Consider the following 20,793-nt stretch of genomic DNA (forward strand, 5'->3'; position numbering starts at 1 on the left):
AAAAGAAATTAATTTTCTTAGCATTATTAGACACATTGTAATTTAAGAGAGACTAAAACTGTGTGCTAAAAAAAAATTAGGGACCAAAATCTTTCACTTTTATTTTATGAGGATTAAAAACAAAATTCGATGTATTTATAGGGACTAAAAACTTATCTACTCTTTTATAAATTTCATTGTATTTTTACCTTTTTCTTTTCATTTTCTACCTTTTTTTTTTATGTGTCTATGTTTAGATGGATTGCATATCTATTTGCTAATGCTTAGGGGTTATTACCTCCGGTCCTATTTACAAGAGAAATTTGGGTCAACAAAAATTAATGTATCTAGTTCAAAATTCAGTCCAGTTTTATTGTAGTATATTGCAGTATTTCAGTCCAGTTACTACCTCCGGTCTTATTTATAAGAGAAATTTGGAGTATTATTGTAGTATATTGCATTGAATTAAGTCCCAGTTTTGCAGGCCTGTACCGTGACTGAAACTGAAAGGAAGGCTAAAAGAGACGGAGTACCGAAATTACCCTTGATTGATTCAGTAACAAAAATTCAGTTGGTCCAATTCAGGAGGGAAAGGGAAAACTCAAATCAGACAAAATCCATCAACAGAGCGTAAGCGAAGAACACGCTTCTTCGACGCGTCACAAATCTCATTCTCGAATCTTCATTCTCATTTCATCCATTCGCATTTTATCAATTCGAATCTCGTATCGTTCTTCTTTTCCCCATTTCAACGGGAAATTTTTCAGTCGTCGTTTTACGATTCTCTACCTATACATTGCCATGAGAAGCGAAAGCTTCAATCACGTTCACTTTCAGGGTTTCGAGCATTGATTGAGTTCTATAAATGGATTTGTGTTGCTCCACACTACAATTTAGCTACCGATTCTAGTTTTTTCGTATGAAATAGCGATTATACTTTCATCATGGTTAGGTTTATACCTGGATTCGTACTCCCTGTGCTCCTCCTAACAGGTTTCATTCTATAATCCCTCACTTTTCTTCACTTTATTATGCTAAATGCGTCTCAATATTGCGGTTTCAAATTGGAAATGATGGAATATAACACCACGCATCGGTGTCATGTCGTTGTTCGACATTCATATGCGCAGGAAGACACACTGTCAATCTGATATCTCAGTATGTAGCTTCAATTTGAATGTTTGCGAGGAAGTGTAATTATGTTTGGTTGAAACCAGGCTTAAGTCGTTTGGACATGTAGAGAGAAGACCTATTGATGCTATAATAACGAGAGTAAATTAGTTGGAGGATAGCCAGATCACCAGAGATAGACCTTGAAAAACTATTAAGAGAAACTACTAATAAACATCTAGAGATTAATGAGTTGGATCGAAATATGGTTTATGGCTTTATGCTACAACATTTTGGCGTAATTTGATCAATGTAGCTGACCCCACTTAGTGGAATAAGGATTGATTGTTGTTGTATAGTTTTCTCCAAGCTTGCTTTTAACTTGGCAAAAAATAGCAGATTGTGTATTTAATAATAATAATAGTATCGGACTTGTATGAACTTGGTCCTCAAATGGTGATGCTGCATTTAAATGTATGTTTATTCAAGCTGTCATAAACTCATATCATGGTGTTTTATTAAAAGTCGTCAAGTATGATTACACGATTCTTTACCAAAACAGTGACATTGGTTGAATAGGACAGTGCCATTTAGGCACTTCCACAACACTTGTTAATAGTTACAACTTACAACTGTGTGATTTATACTAGTGAATCCATCTTAAGTTTGAGTGTGATTGCTTGAATTCACATGAAGCTCTTTGTATGGTTGTCCATAGTTGTTTACTTTGCTTATTGCATCAACTTTCACTCTCTAAATTGCAATTCACACTTTTTCTCTGTTTCATGCAGCATCTATGCTTAACTGGAGTTTGATGTCTTTGGTTGATTTAATAGCATTCCTTTTTATTCAGTACACTGTTCCTAGAAAAGGTGAGATGCTGGCTCTGATCCTTGATGTATGACACGAGCTTTCTGCCTTTTGTTTACAACTTAAAGATTTGGTGTCCTATCAGGAATTTAGTTATACGTATATGCTCAAAGATTATGATTATGTTTGTATCATCTCACTACTTGGTAGTGATATTATTGTATTTTAGGTGTAAATATAATTATTATCTTTTCTTCATGACTTTTTTTTCTCCTCCAAATAGGATCTCGTTGGCATCAACAATCTTTCATAACGTGGTCTGTTCTCATATTATCCTCTTTGACGCTGCTCTCACATGCCATATTTCATATTGTTTTGGCCATCGAGGGGGATCAGTGGAGTACTTCCGATGCTCAGTGGGCTCAGCTAATTGGATTTATAAGGTTTTGTTTTGGTTTTAAACTTTGTTTATTATAATTCCCTCCCCAGTGTATCACCATTCAGAGTACACTACAAATACTGTATTAAATGATTTTGCAGAGTGCAGTCTTGGAGGACATTGCCTATAGAGTATTTTTTGGTTATGCAAGTACTAGCAACCTTTCTTTCTCTAATTGAAATATATGGAAATGGACGTGGTCAAGACACATGGGGAAATTTTTATTCAGGGTACCTGTGCTCTTCCGTTCCACTGATAGGTTTGTCGTAGAACTTCTCTCCTTTCCCTTATTCTTGCTTTGGGATGGAGTTTTGTTTATACTTTATAGCATCTCCATCTTTTGCTCGTGTTTGTTTCAGGGGACTTACCATTACTGATATATAGAGGGACATTTTTGCATTCATGATTATTTCTAGGTGGTTTATTTTTTTCTTTTTTGTCATTTAATTTCTGTTTTCAAGGGTGGTTTTGCTGACCCTTTTTTGTACTTGACATGTTTCCTTTTCTGGGCTCTTAGGATGACTGGTTTCTTGATATGGTTAAGAGTTCAATCTTCACTTTCTGCTCTACTAAAAAATATAATTTGTTCGTATGTTAAAATGAACAATTTATTTAGTTGCATTATGTTGTTAACACTAAGAATAACAACAACAACAACAACAACAAACCGATTTCTTTGTATCTATGGAATAATTAGTGATGTTGGTTTTTGGGTTGCAGGATCTCATCTCAAGAAATTGTGCTGTTTTTTGTTGCCTGCTATACAACTACTTGCTGGGATTAGTCATGCATCTTGGGTTTCTTTACCTTTTTTCATTTGCAGCAGTGCAGGGCTGGTTGTTTGGTCTTGGACAAGCAATTATATAGGTATCTTTCGGTAAGCTTTTCCTCCTCAAGCAAAAAATGACAATAATATATTTTATTGTTACAGAATAAATTTATAAATAGAATTTAATTGGTTCAATGATTTGTGGTTTTTATGAATTTGAAGGTGGTGGAGATACCTTCTATATTATGCTGGCTTCAATATAATTTTGCTGTACATATATCAACTTCCTATTGAATTCCCAGAGACCTTAAGGTCGTTATTTTACCACTTTGGGCTATTCAAACTTTCTACAAAGTCAGAATGGTCAGAAATTTGTTCTGTTCTTTCACTTCTACTTTTCTATATTATGGTAAGAATATATAATGTGCTCCTATAAATAACATTTTTCTACTATTGAAAAAAGTATCTTATAAAATAGGTATTTATCATTGTGTATGGGGTTTTGGGTGGGACTCCACTTATGAGAATTTAGGCTTAGGGTATAACTCAACCCCACATAACCGGCTGTAAAGTGGCGATTGCCCAATACTTATAAGCTTTACCTAGGCCATATCTCTAGTTTGATGTGATACTCTCAACAAATTCCCTCACTAAACTAGACATCTGGAGCGTGAACAAATGCATGTTGAATAATAGAGATCTTGACCTAATAACAAATTTAGGATAGACTTTGATACCATTTTAGAGTTTGAGCTTATGACCTAACTCAACACCATAAAACTAGCTTGTAGGGCTAGGATCTCCCTAGCCTTATAAGCACTACCTAGGCTGTATCTCGAGTCAATATGGGATTCTCCACGCAACTCTTCAATCAGAGTGTGTGGACTCTTGCAATTGCAATGAATAAAATATTTGTTTTTCAAAGACTAACCTATAGATGTAATTTCTAAATCTTTTAGCAAATGCTTGCAAGAGTAGATTTATTCATACTAGACTTTCTCAACAAAGGTTCTTAAAAGAGCACATCCAAAGTGGTAAGGCATGTCGCTCTAAAAATCAACAATAGCAGAATCCTGTATGGGAACGAGAGAAATCTATACCTTTTCTGATACGTCCAACAGATAAGATATTCTATATTACTGATTACTCTAAGATACAACTCGTATATTATGAGATATTTTCCATATTTTGTAACAATCTCCTGTAGTATGGGTCATCATTTTTCATTTTCCCTTTGTTCCAGATATCTTGGATCAGGAATGAGCTAACTGAAATGGAAGTCATCACATCAACAAGAGAAGGTGATTTGACCGAGGAATTTCTTCCCAAAAGACATCCCCTCTTTGTTCATGAATTCAGGTAATTTACTAGACACCCTCATTTTTTTTGAAACGACCAATATTAGTAATTAATTGTTAGGTTAGTATTTTCTCCTTCACCAAGGTTTGAACCTGAGTTCTCCAACTCTTTTAACCCTTAGCTCAAACCAGTTGAGCTACCCAACTACTCCCCCCCCGCAACACCCTCATTTGATCCATCTTTCTTTTTCTTCCTTTCCTCTTTTCCTTCTATAACCCTCATTTGATCCATCTTTCTTTTTCTTCTTCTTCCTCTTTTCCTTCTATATCTGATCCTTCCTTGAACCCAGCTTTATATGACTATGCTGTCCCTTAAGATTGACACATTATTGGGATGAGAATCTTGTCGGACCTGTAGGTTCAGGAGTATTTCTTTATTAGGCTTTACTTTACATTTTTGGTTTTTGTGTTTGAAGCAAAATATTTTAAGTGTCATGTAGATGAAATGAAATAGTTAAATTGTTCCTTTCACTGGCTAGCAATATTTATTTATTTCATCTCTTGGTTTTCTAATTTTCTGACAGGTTTGGTGTGAGGCATGCAAGTTTCATATTGCAAGGAGCTATTTCTCAAACATTTAGTATTAACTTTCTAACATATGGCTTTCCGGTATGCATGCCTTTCCTATTTCTGTTGAGTTTTTTTTTCTCCACCAGTAAATCATCTAGTTGCTAAAATCCTGTTCAAAATTCACGTTCAATGTTTGGAATGACGTATGTAACTAGCGAAGTAGCATAAATTAATTTCAACTATGATTTGCACCCATCCATTTTTTCAGCAGGTAAAATTTCAGTGTGTAAGGTTGAGAAAATTTAATTGGTAATTATCAATCATTTTCACTGGCCAACTGATAACTATGAATTTATCTTCCATCATTTATTCCCAAAGAAGGAAAGGATCCACTAGATGCAAATTGCACGAGTGCAACCGTTTTACCATTTGGGCCAAACAGGATATTTTAAGGGTACAAGGTAGAGGATGCAAATTCATTTTTACCTTATCCAGTTATCCTTTCTTCAATAGTCATCACAAGTTAGGAGGGCAAACCTTGGTGCAATGATAAGGTAGCTACTTCTAGATTACATCATGAAAACAACCTCTCCACTTGTGGGGTAAGATTGCATATGTCTACCCTCCCTAAACCCCCACATGTGAGAGTCTAATGTACTGGGCCGCCCTAGTCATCCGAATTGGATACTGTGACTTCCAAATTTTGACGTCCCGATGAGTGTTGACTTTTTTAATTATTGAAGAGATATGTATTGGACAAACTGATATGAGCTCATGAAACATGCAAAACACGTCATGATATTATAGCTCAACGAGGTTGAACCTTTGACCTATTGCTCTCTTGTGAGCTATGAAACACAAACACTCTTGGGATTAGGTGTGTTTGTGTGTTCGACACGTTCGCATGTTTGATACTCATCCTAATTTTTCTGCATGAACACACGTCAGACACACCTACAGTTGAATAGGCACAACTATGAGTTTTACCTAAAAAGGTAGAAACAATTTTTTTTTTTTTTTTTAATAATATTATAATAGTATTTTAATTAGACATTTGAAAAGTTGTCGCATATGCATGTCTTCCCACGTAGTCATGTCTTCATCTTCTCCAGTCTTGTTGAAATATATATTGTTTTCTTTTATTATTATTCTATTTTAATGGTTTATTTTTCATTCCGTCACTCCTTAGATTAAGGAGTTGATTAGTTGTATTCTCTCCTATAAAAGGAGCACATTCTCATTGAAATAAACTACTCTCAAGTTATAGAGCAATTTCTACATGGTATCAGAGCCTATCCAAGATCCACCGTTGGGATTCCGCAATGCCACGCTTCATGCCCATTGGGTCCGAGCGTGAAGGGGGGTGTTGGAAATCCCCCCCCAGTAATCCCACCTTTATTGCAATATGCCCTTAGTTGCCTTGTGTCGGCTTTGAGGGGGTGGATTCAGTCCCACATCGGTTAGATAGGACTATTGATAAGAGTTTATAAAGAGGAGGCACTCCTCACCTTACAAGCCGGTTTTGTAAGGATGAGTTAGGCTCCAAATTTCTATAAGTCTTCAATGATGATTGTCCATTTGTCCATTAAGGGATTAGAGACCTTAGATTAGTTACATATCGTTAGTAGACGGATGAATGAAGGTGAAAGTACAATATATCTTATTTTAAAATCTTTTTGTATTGAAAGATACATAATATGTAACTTTTTCGTTAGTAGATGGATGGATGAAGGTGAAAGTACAATATATCTTATTTTAAAATCTTTTTGTATTGAAACAAAGTGGCAACTTGAAATGAATATATAAGTTTTAATTCTTAATTCATCTTTTAAAAATGATGTAAATATTTTATTTAATTATTACACACACACAGTGGCATATATAGTGAGAATGGCTTTTTTATATAAGAATGAGAGGAACGTTTATTGACCATTAAATTAAAACCACTGGTTAATATTTAAAACTAATTAAGTGACTCACATGTCTCTGCCCGCACCAGACCCACACATGTCTTCCGTATTTATTCGTTACCCCAATTTTGTTCCTTCTCTTCCCTACCAAAGTGTGTTGGTTCCCCAATTCTTCCCTCTCAAGAATATTTGTTGAGCCGTCTTGTTTCAATGTGTTGGATTAAATCCAATTTGATGAAGTGGAGACTTTTAATTTTTTTGCAGGTTTCGATTTGAATAAAAATTAGAAATAGTCAATCTTTACTTCATATATGCATCGCTGAGAAAATTAGAAATAGTCAATCTTTATTTGACAAATTTGGTCAAATAAAGGAGAAACACTCATACATCATATGAAGATAAGGACTTCCATGCGTTCATATTAATCCTACAACATCATTAGTGATGCGAGGGAGGATGAGGACAAACAGTTTCAATAAGAAGAGGTTTGTTTGACTAAGGTGAGTTTTTGAAGAGTAATATCTATGCTTTTAAGCTAGGCCCGACAAATCTACAAAAGATTCGATAGTGAAAAATTTGATAAGTGAGGAATTGGGAGATCATCAACAAAAATAAAAAGCAGAATGAGAAAGCACAAGTGGGAAGTGAGGAATTGATTTGCAGAAAAACTAGAGAAAATAAGTTTATTCCCTGCAGAATGTAGGTTGAATTCGAAGAAGATGAAAAGGTAAATGTGTTTAGGAAAAGTAATAGACTAAGGAGAGGCACATATGTTATTTAAATGAGGCTTTTTACTCTTAACTGTCTATTTTGATCTAATGGTCAATAAATGCTCCTTTCATTCTCATATAAAAAACGGCATTCTCTAGAGATATGCCCCTTATATATATGTATGTATGTATGTATGTATGTATGTATGTATGCATGTATGTATATAACTCCATGCTTCATTACTTGTGAGCCACCTCTCCCTCGTTGTGACCCTTGACACTTAACAGAACTTTTCTAAGCTGATTGATTGTGTTAATTGTTACTCCTGGCAGATTTCCTTGTTGGTTCTATCATTGTGGAGTTTCCACTTTTCAAGTCTGTTCTCATTTGGATTGCTTGCTTATGTGGGATACATCTTGTATGCCTTCCCTTCCATGTTTCGATTACAGCAACTGAATGGCATCCTTCTTGTTTTCATTCTCCTTTGGGCAGCTAGCACATATATCTTCAATGTAGCACTCACTGTCTCCAATAACAAACCAAGGAAGGTACATATTGCTAGTGGCTTTGAGGGATCAATAATTCTATTAATTTTTTTTTAAGATTCTGTTCCTCACTTGCAGGATATGAAGATATGGGAAACTATAGGCTTGTGGCATTACCCTATCCCGGCATACTATTTGCTTGCTCAATTTGGTCTTGGTTTTCTTGTTACCGTGTGCAACCTTGTGAACAATTCAGTGTTATTGTGCATTACTGATCAAGGACAATTAACAGCTGATGAATCTGTTGTGGAAGGTGAAGAAACCGATGGTCTGAGTAGACTATGCATGCCACTGTTTGCAATTATGATTTCCAGTGTTTAACCATATTCCCCTAGATAACAAGTTGTGATAAAATGTTGAAGTATGACTCTCATGGTTAAATTATTTGTGATTTTTTTATTACATCGTGACTTATGTCCCAATGTAGGTTGATAACATTTGGATGTTTAGTTTGTCAAGGTTCTATTTATGTCTTCAGGTGGATGAAAGCAATTTATGAAGCACATTTAAAATTGATGTCTGCTGCTGCCACTTTGAAAATACTGGTTTCATAAAATAATTAGCATGACAGTATGGTTGATACGTTTATGAATATTTTTTTTTTTTGCTCATTTGGTGTATCCTTTATAGAATCTTGGTCACTTATTTTCGTTGAATTGAAACAGTAGCATCTTGGAAAATTTATGTTTTATACCTTTGGAGAAAATATATTTCGCCCAGATAAGTCTTTTCTTTATCATGGAGCATAGTCTATGTAATGTAATATAATGCCATTGCTATAGCATCACATGCTGCTAACTTTTTCCTTTTGACTTTTGAGAACATCACACACAGGAAAAAAATGGTATATGTATTACAGTTTTTTGGGAATTTGAAAGATTTCCTGCTATTAATCCTTTATCTATTGTTTGTAAGAGAATATGATCACGATTATTAGGAAATTATAAGAAATGAAGAGTTCTTCTTAAATGTCCCTGTATTCTTCCAATTTAACTTTGTATTGGCTTCTTCTCAAGAGTCCTAGAAATTTCGGCATACGCTTATATCTCATTAGACTTTTTCTCGTCCATGAAAAGTACATTTAAATACGCATAGGATAAAAAGTCTTTGTTTTTTTTTTTTAAGGAGATAAAAAGTCTTACTGTTTTGTTGTTTCTTTCTGTTGCCAAATTTCTAGAGGAAGAAGAGACTACAGTATTAGTTGTGGCTACAATAGCATGGGGACTGCACAAGTGCTCACATGCTATAATATTAACGTTGATATTTCTTCTTGCAATAAGACCCGGTCTTATTCATGTTGCTTATAGTAAGTTCAATGTCCACCATTTTCCTCCTTTGTTATTTAAATATCTGTTTATTGATATACTTCTAATGAGGAATTTCTCTTATTTATATTTTCTTAAATCATGAGATGTGGATCCACTATTTACCTCATAAATTTTGTTGGCTAATTTTGATTGACCATTAGTGTAAAGTTTTATAATACAATGGACCACACAGTTCCATTTGTAATGGATTGAAATTTATTGTTTAGTCATATTGTTGAGAGTTTTAAACAAACTAAACATTGGTAAAATTTAAACTTTCTTTGAAACATTGGATTTGTCTAACATGCACAAGCTAAATGGTCTTGCACCATGCACAAGTGTCGTTTTCACCATTGGATCAAAAAGTCCATATAAATTCTCAATTAATTCAATGGTGTAAATTATTGATCCAATGGTGAAAATTAGCTTGTACGTGATGCAAGACTTATCTTACTTATTCCTAATTTACTGACTGTGTACACTTTCTGCGTGCAGTGATTTTCTTTTTAATTTATCTTTTAAGCAATGCAATCAATGGTAAATTACGTCAAGCAGTTATCCTTTTATGTGAGGCACAGTTTGCACTTCAGTTCATTCTTCAGCTTGATTTGATCTCCAAAACTTTGGACCAGAAGGGTTCCTATGCTTTTCAAATTCTCTCACGATTAGGTAAGTGTTTTCCTTTTTTGTTAATGTATAAATACACTTTCATTATGCCTATAAACAAAAAAAGATACTTTTAGTATGCCTGTCAGACATTTGTGTAATTGTGTGTTTTTGGGTCCAAATTTAAACCGTGTTTCATTCAATAAAGTCAATCTGTTTAGTTTTATCATTATTCATTCATGTGAATGTTGCAGGTCTGCTTAATCATATCCATTCAGTGGATTTCTTCAAAATATCGATTCTTGCTTGCTTCTGTGCAATTCACAATCACGGGCTTCAAACACTTCTTATATTTTCAGCTATTGTGCGACACACATCTTGCCCGCCAGTTGGTTTTGGCATCTTAAGAGCTGGCTTGATCAAACCTGTTTGCTTATCGGGCTATAGTCCACGGTCTAGTGAGATCCAGGGAACTCATGGTACAACTCTTGTAAATACTGACTGTTCCCTAGGATTTCCATATCATTTTATTCTGTTAAGACAATAATACCTATGTTGCTTGATTAGTGTTAGCTACATATTTAACCAAAGTGTGGACGTCAAGATTCTAACCGTTCTATTGATTATTCAGAGAGGAAGACAATAGCATATTTGAAGGTTATAAGACAGAAGTTCCTTTCTGTTTATCAGTCATGTGGTAAATACATTGCCTTCCTGACAATTCTACTCAGTGTATACCTATCCACACCCAACTATGCTTCATGTGGTTACTTATTCTTTCTTCTAATGTGGATAAGTGGAAGACAGCTTGCAGGGAAAACAAAAAAGCATCTTTGGTATCCTATGAAAGTGTATGCTATATTTGTGTTTTTATCTATTTACAGCATTGATGTCTTTTCCAGCTCAAAGATGTCGTTTCCTGGTATCATAGATCTCCAAACTGCATTTGGCTATAACCCAGAAGCTTCAACGTTGCAAAACATTTGGCAATCATTGGCTGTATTGGTAGTGATGCAGCTATACTGCTATGAAAGGAGGCAGAGCAAAAGTTCTGGGTCTAGTAACTATGATTCACCTGAAATAAAATCTTTTCCTTTTACCAGACGTCTGTTGATCCGGCATACTGAGAAAATATTATATGCTGCCCTGTTTTATGCATCTCTATCACCTATAAGTGCATTTGGTTTCCTGTATCTTGTTGGTTTAATTCACTGCTCAAGATTACCAAAGTCTTCTCAGATCACTACAAAAGTGTTTCTAGTTTATTCAGGACTTCTCATAATGGTTGAATATCTTTTCCAGATGTGGGGAGATCAGGCTGAGATGTTTCCTGGTCAAGATCACTTTCAGTTATCCTTACTTATGGGCTTACAGCTGTATAAGCCTGGTTTTAAAGGTGTAGAGTCAGGGTTGAGGGGGAAGGTTGCGGTTATAGTAGCATGTATACTCCAATACAGTGTTTTTCGTTGGTTGGAAAAGATGCAACATGTGGACGGAAATGGAGGAAGATGGAACGAGCATTGTCCTCTATTCAGTCCAGTTGAAGATCCTGATGAAACTACCTTCTGTACACTGCTAAGCAAACAAGAGGAAAATCCTACTTCACCAACAATTAAAACAGGTACAAGAAGTCGTTCATGGCCAACAACTAATTCTGCATCACCCCAAGGGACAGATTCAGCGCAAAGAGACGGTGTTAAAAAATTAAGACTTTTTCATTTCTGGGAGAGTTTCAAGGATAGCTCGAAGTGGAACAGAAAGAGGCTTCTTTTCTTGAGAAAAGAGAGGTTGGAAATGCAGAAGACTGTTTTAAGAGTGTCTTTGAAGTTCTGGATAGAGAACATGTTCAATTTATATGGTCTTGAAATCAACATAATTGCTTTGCTTCTTGCTAGCTTTGCTGTGCTGAATGCCATCTCCTTGCTCTATATATCATCACTTGCTGCTTGTGTTCTTCTAAACCGGCTACTTATTAAAAAATTATGGCCTGTTTTTGTTTTTCTATTTGCTTCTATCATCACTATTGAATACTTAGCTATCTGGATGCATCTTGCTTTTGCCCAGCAACAAATTGACGAACAAGTACCATGCCGTGACTGTTGGAGAGTATCAGATATATATTTTAGCTACTGCAAAAGGTGTTGGCTAGGTATCTCTCCATTAATGCATGTTTCTTTATGTTTGTTCAGATAGTTGACAACAGGTATATGTCTCGTGGGTAAATGTGTATCACACGTATAACAATCCCAAAACTTGTTTTCGATAATAGAGAATGTTTACAAGTCAGGACTGGATATTTTAATATTTGTTACATGATAACATTTCCCCAGTAATTTATGTTAAATTCCTTCACTGCAGGAATTGTTGTTGATGATCCCCGTATGCTAATTAGCTATTATGGGGTTTTCATGTTTTCATGTTTCAAATTCCGTGCTGACCAGTCATCTACTGTCACTGGATTAGAGATGTATCAAAAAATACTCTCTCAATGGAAGTCTGCATCTGTACTAAGTGATCTTTCATTTGAAACAAAAGGATATTGGACATTTCTCGACCACTTGAGGCTGTATGGTTACTGCCACTTGTTAGATTTCGTTCTTTCATTAATTTTGATTACAGGAACTCTTGAATATGACATGCTGCACTTTGGCTATCTTGGTTTTGCTCTAGTTTTCTTTCGAATGAGGCTAAAAATACTAAAGCAAGGAAATAAAATCTTTAGATTCTTAAGGATGTACAACTTTGTCGTTATCGTCTTGTCTCTTGCATATCAATCTCCTTTTGTTGGTGACTTTAGTGAGATCAAAAGTGGTTCCATAAAGCGCATAAATGAAATGGTTGGATTTCACAAATATGATTATGGATTTCGAATTACATCAAGATCAGCGTTTGTGGAAATCATCATATTCATGTTAGTATCACTACAGTCATACATGTTCTCATTTCCAGAATTTGTTTATGTATCAAAATACCTTGAGAAAGAGCAGATTGGTGCTATACTGAGGCAACAAGAGAAGAAGGCTGCCTGGAAGACTGCTCAGTTACAGCACATACGTAAAGCTGAAGAGCTGAAGCATGTCCGAAGCTTGGAGGTGGAAAAGATGAAATCAGAGATGCTAAACCTTCAAGACCAGCTTCATAATATGAGCACTGAGGCAAACTGTAGTAATGTTTCTCTCGAAATTTATGGCCTAAGAGAGAGAGGAAATTCTTCCCAAGATTTTCACAAGGAAAATGAATTCCAGAAGCACGATCTTGATCTAAATACTGAGTCAATAGGCCCAATTGATGTGAATCAATCTCTATTGAGTGAAAAATCTCCAAGCCCATTGGTACCGGAATATTGGAAGCACCCAATGGATTCTCCTCATGGAATTGTTGAGTTAAAGGAAAAAACTAAAACCAACGATCTTTTGGACTTAGGAATAAGGAACCGTTATAAGCTTCGAGTCAGGAAAAATGTTTTAGTTTCTGCTGTACATTTCATAGGGAATGGAGTATCTCAGGTGCAGTCTCTTGGAAATATGGCAGTTAACAATCTAATGAACTATCTGAAGATAGAACGTGAAGAACTAAAGTCAGCTGAAGATTCATCAGACGATGAGGAGTACTATGAGATTGAGAATCAGAATACGAGTGCAGAACTGCTGGAGTCTACATTTTCCATACACTCTGTTAATGAGCATACTGTGCCTGATACAGCCTGCCCTCAAATTGGCATTATTTTCCGTTACATGTGGTCCCAAATGAGGTCGAATAATGATATTGTTTGCTATTGCTGCTTTATTCTAATATACCTATGGTCTTTCAGTTTACTTTCTGTGGTCTACCTAGCAGCTCTCTTTTTATATGCCCTATGTCAAAATACCGGTCCCAGTTACATATTTTGGGTTATTATGTTAATTTACACCGAGATGTGCATCTTGCTTCAATATTTGTATCAGATCATCATTCAACACACCGATTTTGAATTCAACGTGAGCTTGCTTCAAGAGTTGGGATTCCCTGCAAAAAAAATAACATCATCTTTTGTTACAAACAACTTACCATTTTTCCTAGTATATATATTCACTCTCTTGCAAACCTCCATAACTGTGAAGGATGGTGGTTGGATAATCGCTGCAGATTCCAATTTTTGTAAGAGAAGAAATCAGAGCTTCATAGAGGATGTAAAGTGCTCCACCTTCAAAGAGAGATTACAGAGATTATTCTTACCACTAAAAAATGTACTGAAACGGTTGGTCAGAAGCCTCTGTAGGTACTGGAAATCATTAACTTGGGGTGCAGAAACTCCTCCCTACTTTGTGCAGCTGTCTATGGAAGTTAACTCGTGGCCTCAAGAGGGAATTCAGCCGAAGAGGATTGAATCAAGAATAAATAAGTCCCTGAAGATATTGCATTATAGAAGATGCAAAGAGGATAACCTTTTTAATTTGCACTCAGCAAGTAGGGTTCGTGTACAGAGCATCGAAAAAAGTGAAGAGAATGAAAATTTGTGTCTTGTTGTTTTTGAGGTGTTATATGCCTCCCCTTCAATTGAAAATACTGCTGAAGAATGGTACAGCTCATTAACTCCAGCAGAAGATGTCTCCAATGAGCTTCGTAAAGCTCAACACATAGGTATTTTCAAAGAAATCGGGTTTCCATATCGAATAATTTCCATCATCGGTGGTGGGAAAAGGGAAATTGATCTGTACGCCTACATCTTTGGAGCTGATTTGGCTGTTTTCTTCTTAATAGCCGTTTTTTATGAATCTGTTATGAAATCTAACAGTGAGTTTCTTGAAGTCTACCAGCTTGAAGATCAGTTCCCAGAAGATTTTGTATCGGTTCTCATGGTAATAAATTTTCACAAACGTAAAACATTGATGCCTTATTTATAAATTGTATCAGATAGTACAAGTCCTATACTGGGTTTTTCTTGGCTGATCACTCTCTTGATGGAACTAAGGCTATGTTTAGATATATACTTGCAAAGGAATTGAATGGAAAGGGATATAATATTACTGTATTAGAGTGAGCTTAGCTCAGTTGGTAAGGACAATGCATAATATATGCAAGGTCCGGAGTTCGAACCCTGGACACCACCAAAAAAAAAAAAAAAGTTGATTGGAATTCTATTGTTTGGATATTTTTATGGAACACAACAAAAAGCGACTTGTTCCACCCCTTTTATCCTCTGAATTAAAGGGGGGAATATAAGGGTGTTGAAAGGAACGGATTGTACTCCATTCCATTCATTGCCCATCTTTTAAACAGTCCAAACAATGAATCCTGGTATTATTTCATTTTATCCCACTCCACGCCATCCTTTTTCATCAATCCAAACATAGTCTTACCATTTATGTTGAATGCACCAATAAATTCATTTGTTCAAAGTTTGCCGATTTTCAATTATTTGTTGACAAATTTGTCTTCCTTCATGCTTCATTAATCTTGCAAACATAATCTTAGATTCATAACACAGATCAGGGGAAAGTATTAGACAATCTTAACCTCTTTTTTTCAACAACAGAGGAGAACATCAAATAATGAAAAGAAACCCATTACCAAGCTGTGGTGTTTCTAGAGAAAAAGATGTATGGGCTGAAGGGTTGTTAGGGTCATCCGTTTGTGTGTGTGTATGTGTGTATAAAACCAGAAGACTGCTAATTTCTTTTCTTCCAAGGGCTCACATAACTTGTTTTCATAGATTTTCAGAAACTTGGTTGTTTCTTTCTAAGCGAAACTTGTCCATTTCATTTTTTGTGAAAGATGATATAGTTTAATATATTCCACTGCTAGATTACTCAGCATAAAAACTTTATCTTGCAGGTTGTCTTTTTCTTGATCGTGCTTGATCGAATTATATACCTCTGTTCATTTGCAACAGGAAAAGTCATTTTCTATTTATTCAACCTTGTGCTCTTCACATATTCAGTCACAAAATATGCCTGGGACATGGATCCTTTGCACAGATACTCGGGAAGATTAGCAATTCGTGCCATTTATTTTACAAAAGCAATTTCTCTGGTTTTGCAAGCAATGCAAATTCATTTTGGGATTCCTCACAAAAGTACTTTGTATAGGCAGTTTTTGACCAGCAGTGTTTCACGAGTTAATGTTTTGGGATTTCGACTATATCGAGCTCTCCCTTTCCTGTACGAATTGAGATGTGTGCTAGATTGGTCTTGCACGACAACATCTTTGACTATGTATGACTGGCTAAAGGTACGCCATATGTGTTCAACAGCCTCCATATTGTTTCTTTTTGATCACGTTTTCTATTGCTGCTACTGTTATGAGTTATGCCATTCACATATTAATATAGAACTCCTTGTTTTGCCATTCTTGAACAGTTGGGGTAGAATATTTAGACATCTTTATGCTCTTGTGATCATCTAATGAAAATATGGAAAAGTCATTTTGACATAAATCCACAAGTCTTATCATTAATGGTGAAATGTGAATATTATGGACTACTGGCACAGTATGTTGAGAAAAATAATGTTTTTTCTGAATAATTTCTCAAAAATTTATGACATGATTTTAACTTTCATTAACCTATATTAAAATAAACTTAAAGCTTTAATTTTATTATAGAAATTAGAAAGAGGACCAAAACATGCGACTACGTGACTTTATTACTGAGTCAAATGATGGACAATATTGGAAAACCAATATTATCTGTGTAGCAGCAAAAAAGAAAAGCAGTTACAACTGAACGACATAATAAATGAAGATGGTAGCGTACCTTTCACTCAGTTGATGTTCAGAGACTGCTAGGTCTTCTAGATCTAAATGTTAAGCAACCTCAATGATTTTGACCTTGATAACATGCATAGCATAGGTTGACTTAATTACTTTAACATCAAAGCAGCATTCTTAGTAAGAAAGGATTAGATTTTAACAATCTATTTGGGAAGCATACATGCCTTGCATCATTAAAACTTATTAACATTTCAGAAAGCATCGATTTCTAGTCCACTTCCCTTAACTTCTTCAATAGCATCTCTTTTTATTCTGTAATGAGTCTTCTGTAGTAGTTTATTCTTAGATTTTCCAATTATGGAAATAAACAGTCTTAGCCTTGTCATTTCTTAAGTTATAGCAATGTCCTAATATGGTGGAAGTTAATAATTTCACATACAGGCACCTGAACTAAAATTTGATTGTTATCAGTTTATCTTAACATCTGTATTAGCACTCTAGCAAATTGACTCTTTTTATTGAACAACTTAGATTCATAATTCCTGTATCACCTAAACATGCAGACTTGTTATTTTCTTAGCTACTTCTCATAAGCAATGTGCATTTTTTATTCCCATTTATATATTTTAAACACTCTTAACATTCTTTCTAGCTGGAAGATATTCACGCAAGCTTGTTTCTCGTCAAATGCGATGTGGTTTTGAATAGAGCCAGCCACCAACAAGGACAAAAGCAGCCAAAAATGACAAAGTTCTGCAGTGGGATATGTTTATTCTTTGTTTTAATGTGTGTTATATGGGCTCCAATGCTGGTAAGGAAAAAAATTCTAATATTATCTATTTGTAAATATTAAATGTTCCAATTATGAATCTCATTTTGTCTGATGAAATGGAGGAGCGCCTTGGGGATTATATGTGATAAAAAGGTACTGCTCAAGCTAAAGGGAGAATTTCATCGTAAAACTGTAGGACTGGCGATGTTTTATGAGATAGAGTATTGGGAAGTAAAATGTCATCACGGGAGTAAGATCAGTGCACCATAGATGGCAGCATTAGAGATAGAGTTGGGGTAGCACCTATTGTAGAAAAGATGGTTGAATTTCATCTTAGGTGGTTTGGGCATGTGCGGAGGAGACCTATAGATTTCACAGTAAAGATAGTAGATCAGATGAAGAGCATCCCAATTGCTAGAGGCAGAGGAAAACCAAGAAGAGTTATAGGAGAAACTATCAAGAAAGACCTAGAAGTCAATAGTTTGGATAAATATATGATATCTGATAGAGCATTATGAAGTCATTTGATACATGTAGCCGACCTCACCTAGTGGGATGAGACTTTGTTGTGGTTGTATGAAATAACAAATAAAAGTTGTGTGAATGACTAGACTGACATTATCTGCCTTTCTGACATTTTTTTTAGAAAAAGCCCAAAGGCTGTTGAGTGCTACTTTTAGTTTATTTTATATCAATTATAAAGTGCATACTTACTACAATAATATTGGAAAGATTTTTTTTTTTCCCTAAATTATTTATTGAACTCTCACTTCGTACTATTTCTTCAAAATTACATTTTCTGGACAGATGTATAGTAGTGGCAACCCAACAAACATTGCAAACCCGATCAAAGATGCCAGTGCTCGAGTTGATATAAGGACATTAAGTGGCAAGTTGACATTGTTTGAGACTACTTTGTGCGAGAAGATATCTTGGGAAAAGCTTGAAGCACGCACAAATTTGGATCCCCAGGGTTATCTTAGTGCATACAATGAGAAAGACATCCAATTAATTTGCTGCCAATCGGATGCAAGTACATCGTGGCTTGTCCCACCTGTTGTGCAGGCCAGATTTATGAAGTCCCTTAGGTGGAATATGGACATTACTTTCTCCTGGGAATTTACCAGAGATAGGCCTAAAGGAAAGGAAGTAGTGAAATATGAATTAACAATACAGGAACAGGATCTTCCCACGTCTTCAGAAGTGACTAAAGTCTTCAATGGTACTTCCAATAGTTTCTCAGTGTTCAATATTTATCCTAGATATTTTCGGGTCACAGGCTCCGGAGATGTGCGTTCTCTTGAACAGTCGGTATGTACATCTAACTTACAAGATCCTAGTATTGTTCATTGAACTGCTACATTCATTCACTGGCTATGGCTCCGATCATAACGACCATAACGTCTTTGCAGGTGGATCTGGTTAGTGGGGATCTTGTCCTTAACCGTGGGAATCCAGAATGGTGGTCTTTCTATGACCTTGACATCTCAGATGAACATGGATGTGGGAAGTTCCCAGGACCGATGGCTATAATTGTATCAGAAGAAACCCCTCGTAAGTTCAACTGAAACTTTATTACAGCTACCTATCCAGTCCACTCATACACGAATTTAGTCGGAACTTTGTTTCCCCTCAGATATGATCAAATATCTTAACTTATACCAATTTGTCTTTTCTCTTTGCTGCTCTAGAGGGAATTCTCGGCGAAACTCTTAGCAAGTTCAGCATCTGGGGACTTTACATCACCTTTGTGCTTGCAGTTGGACGTTTTATCAGATTACAATGTTCTGATTTACGAATGAGAATTCCTTTTGAGAACCTTCCTTCTTGTGACAGGTGCTCAAGCAATTGATCTATATTACGATGAATGTTCAGTTGTTCACTAATGGGCTCCCTTCTGTTTTATTGGGAAATCAAATGAAGTGGATACTGATGATTTCTATAATGTGTTCATTGATGCAGATTGATGGCAATATGTGAAGATATATATGCTGCAAGAGCAGAAGGAGAGCTTGAAGTGGAAGAGATTCTGTATTGGACGCTTGTTAAAATCTACCGCTCTCCACACATGTTGTTAGAGTATACCCAGGCTGAATAACTTCTCGGAGGAATTAGAAGATTTTCAGTCTCCTGCTGCATCAACTTGCAGAGCATTGATTATTGAGCATGATCTAATTCTCAGATGCAATCGCCGAAGCAGGAAGGCAACATGTAGAGGCTGCTCAACCATATTAATCTTGGATTATATCTTTTACTGTTTGGAGCCAGCCACTCACAAACAATCAGGGGTCACTTGGGGATCTTACGCGGGCTATACTGGATGTGGTTTACTGATTATGGGCTATTGCATGCTCTAATCAAGAATAGGTTGATGTTGTATAAGCACTTCAAGAGGTTAGAATTAATAACCAAACTATCTTGCCTTTGAAGTAAATGTGAAATCAGTTAATTATGCATCACAAATTACAATCTAAATCGACCTTTACGTTAATTACCATTCATAGATCTCACGAAGATATGAGTATCAGTATTCATTTATTTTTTTTACCCTTTTCCAAAAAAAAAAAAAAATGCATGGCTTTTTGAGTGATTAGCGTAAAAATGATTATGTAAAAAAAAAAAAATCGTTTTTTTATTTATCCATGTAAAACCATAATTGCATCACATTATCGAAGTTTTGTGTACATTAATGATTGTAGAGCCATCTTTCAATGCAGACCAGATTTTTCAGTAACGCTTATTAAGCAATACTCCCTCCGGTCTCAAATATAAGAAAAGATTCATTTTTTAGATTCATTGAATAATTAATGTATCTGCTTTACAATGTAGACCAGATACATTAACTACTCAATGAACCTAAAAAAGGAATATTTTCTTATATTTGAGACCGGAGGGAGTAGGTCAATTGTGTTGTTCATTCTCTAACTAAGACGATCATATGTTTACCTCGTGACTATAATTTTAATCATGTCACGCCATGTATCGTATTGCTGATGCAATTTTTAATAAAGTGAAGCAGCAACCGAGTTGGTTGGTTTTTTGTGTGGCTTGAGATCCTGGAGTGTGTTTTCTCAATGCCTTAAATTTGACTCCACTTGTCGATTTGAGTGGATTAATTTAGCTTCTTTTTTCCAACAAAAAATATATTTAATTGATATGCATTATCAATGTACAATTATTTTACACACATTAAACGATATGTTGATTCGTCAATAATAAATAGAACGACCGAATGTTTAGATTCATTAACTTACTTTACACATACATGAAGATGAGA

At 35.4% G+C, this 20,793-nt stretch overlaps 1 protein-coding gene across 5 annotated transcripts; it reads left to right on the forward strand.

Moving 5' to 3' along the window:
- Nucleotides 1-460: 460 nt before the first annotated feature.
- On the forward strand, nucleotides 461-19,979 carry LOC146911449 (piezo-type mechanosensitive ion channel homolog). Of its 5 annotated transcripts, none has more exons than XR_015018221.1 (21): nucleotides 461-972; nucleotides 1,881-1,961; nucleotides 2,183-2,342; nucleotides 2,440-2,597; nucleotides 3,059-3,215; nucleotides 3,330-3,516; nucleotides 4,351-4,466; nucleotides 4,990-5,074; nucleotides 7,929-8,144; nucleotides 8,220-8,394; nucleotides 9,319-9,447; nucleotides 9,944-10,117; nucleotides 10,309-10,533; nucleotides 10,686-12,203; nucleotides 12,413-14,892; nucleotides 15,927-16,264; nucleotides 17,397-17,555; nucleotides 18,324-18,827; nucleotides 18,929-19,070; nucleotides 19,208-19,352; nucleotides 19,479-19,979. XR_015018221.1 is itself a non-coding variant. In XM_085724817.1 (21 exons), exons 1-21 carry the CDS (start codon nucleotides 924-926, stop codon nucleotides 19,612-19,614), a joined length of 7,392 nt encoding a protein of 2,463 aa, XP_085580943.1. In that variant the 5' UTR covers nucleotides 461-923; the 3' UTR covers nucleotides 19,615-19,979. The 5 variants fall into 5 exon arrangements, 4 of the variants coding, with proteins under 4 accessions (XP_085580943.1, XP_085580947.1, XP_085580945.1 ...); XM_085724817.1 differs by having other exon boundaries at nucleotides 15,869-16,264; XM_085724821.1 differs by having other exon boundaries at nucleotides 10,309-10,512; nucleotides 10,659-12,203; nucleotides 15,869-16,264.
- The last annotated feature ends 814 nt before the right edge of the window (nucleotides 19,980-20,793 follow it).

Source organism: Medicago sativa, chromosome 7, assembly GCF_051527215.1.
Source record: "Medicago sativa cultivar Bolivia chromosome 7, Bolivia_mono, whole genome shotgun sequence".
In the NCBI taxonomy this organism is placed as follows: Eukaryota; Viridiplantae; Streptophyta; class Magnoliopsida; order Fabales; family Fabaceae; genus Medicago; species Medicago sativa.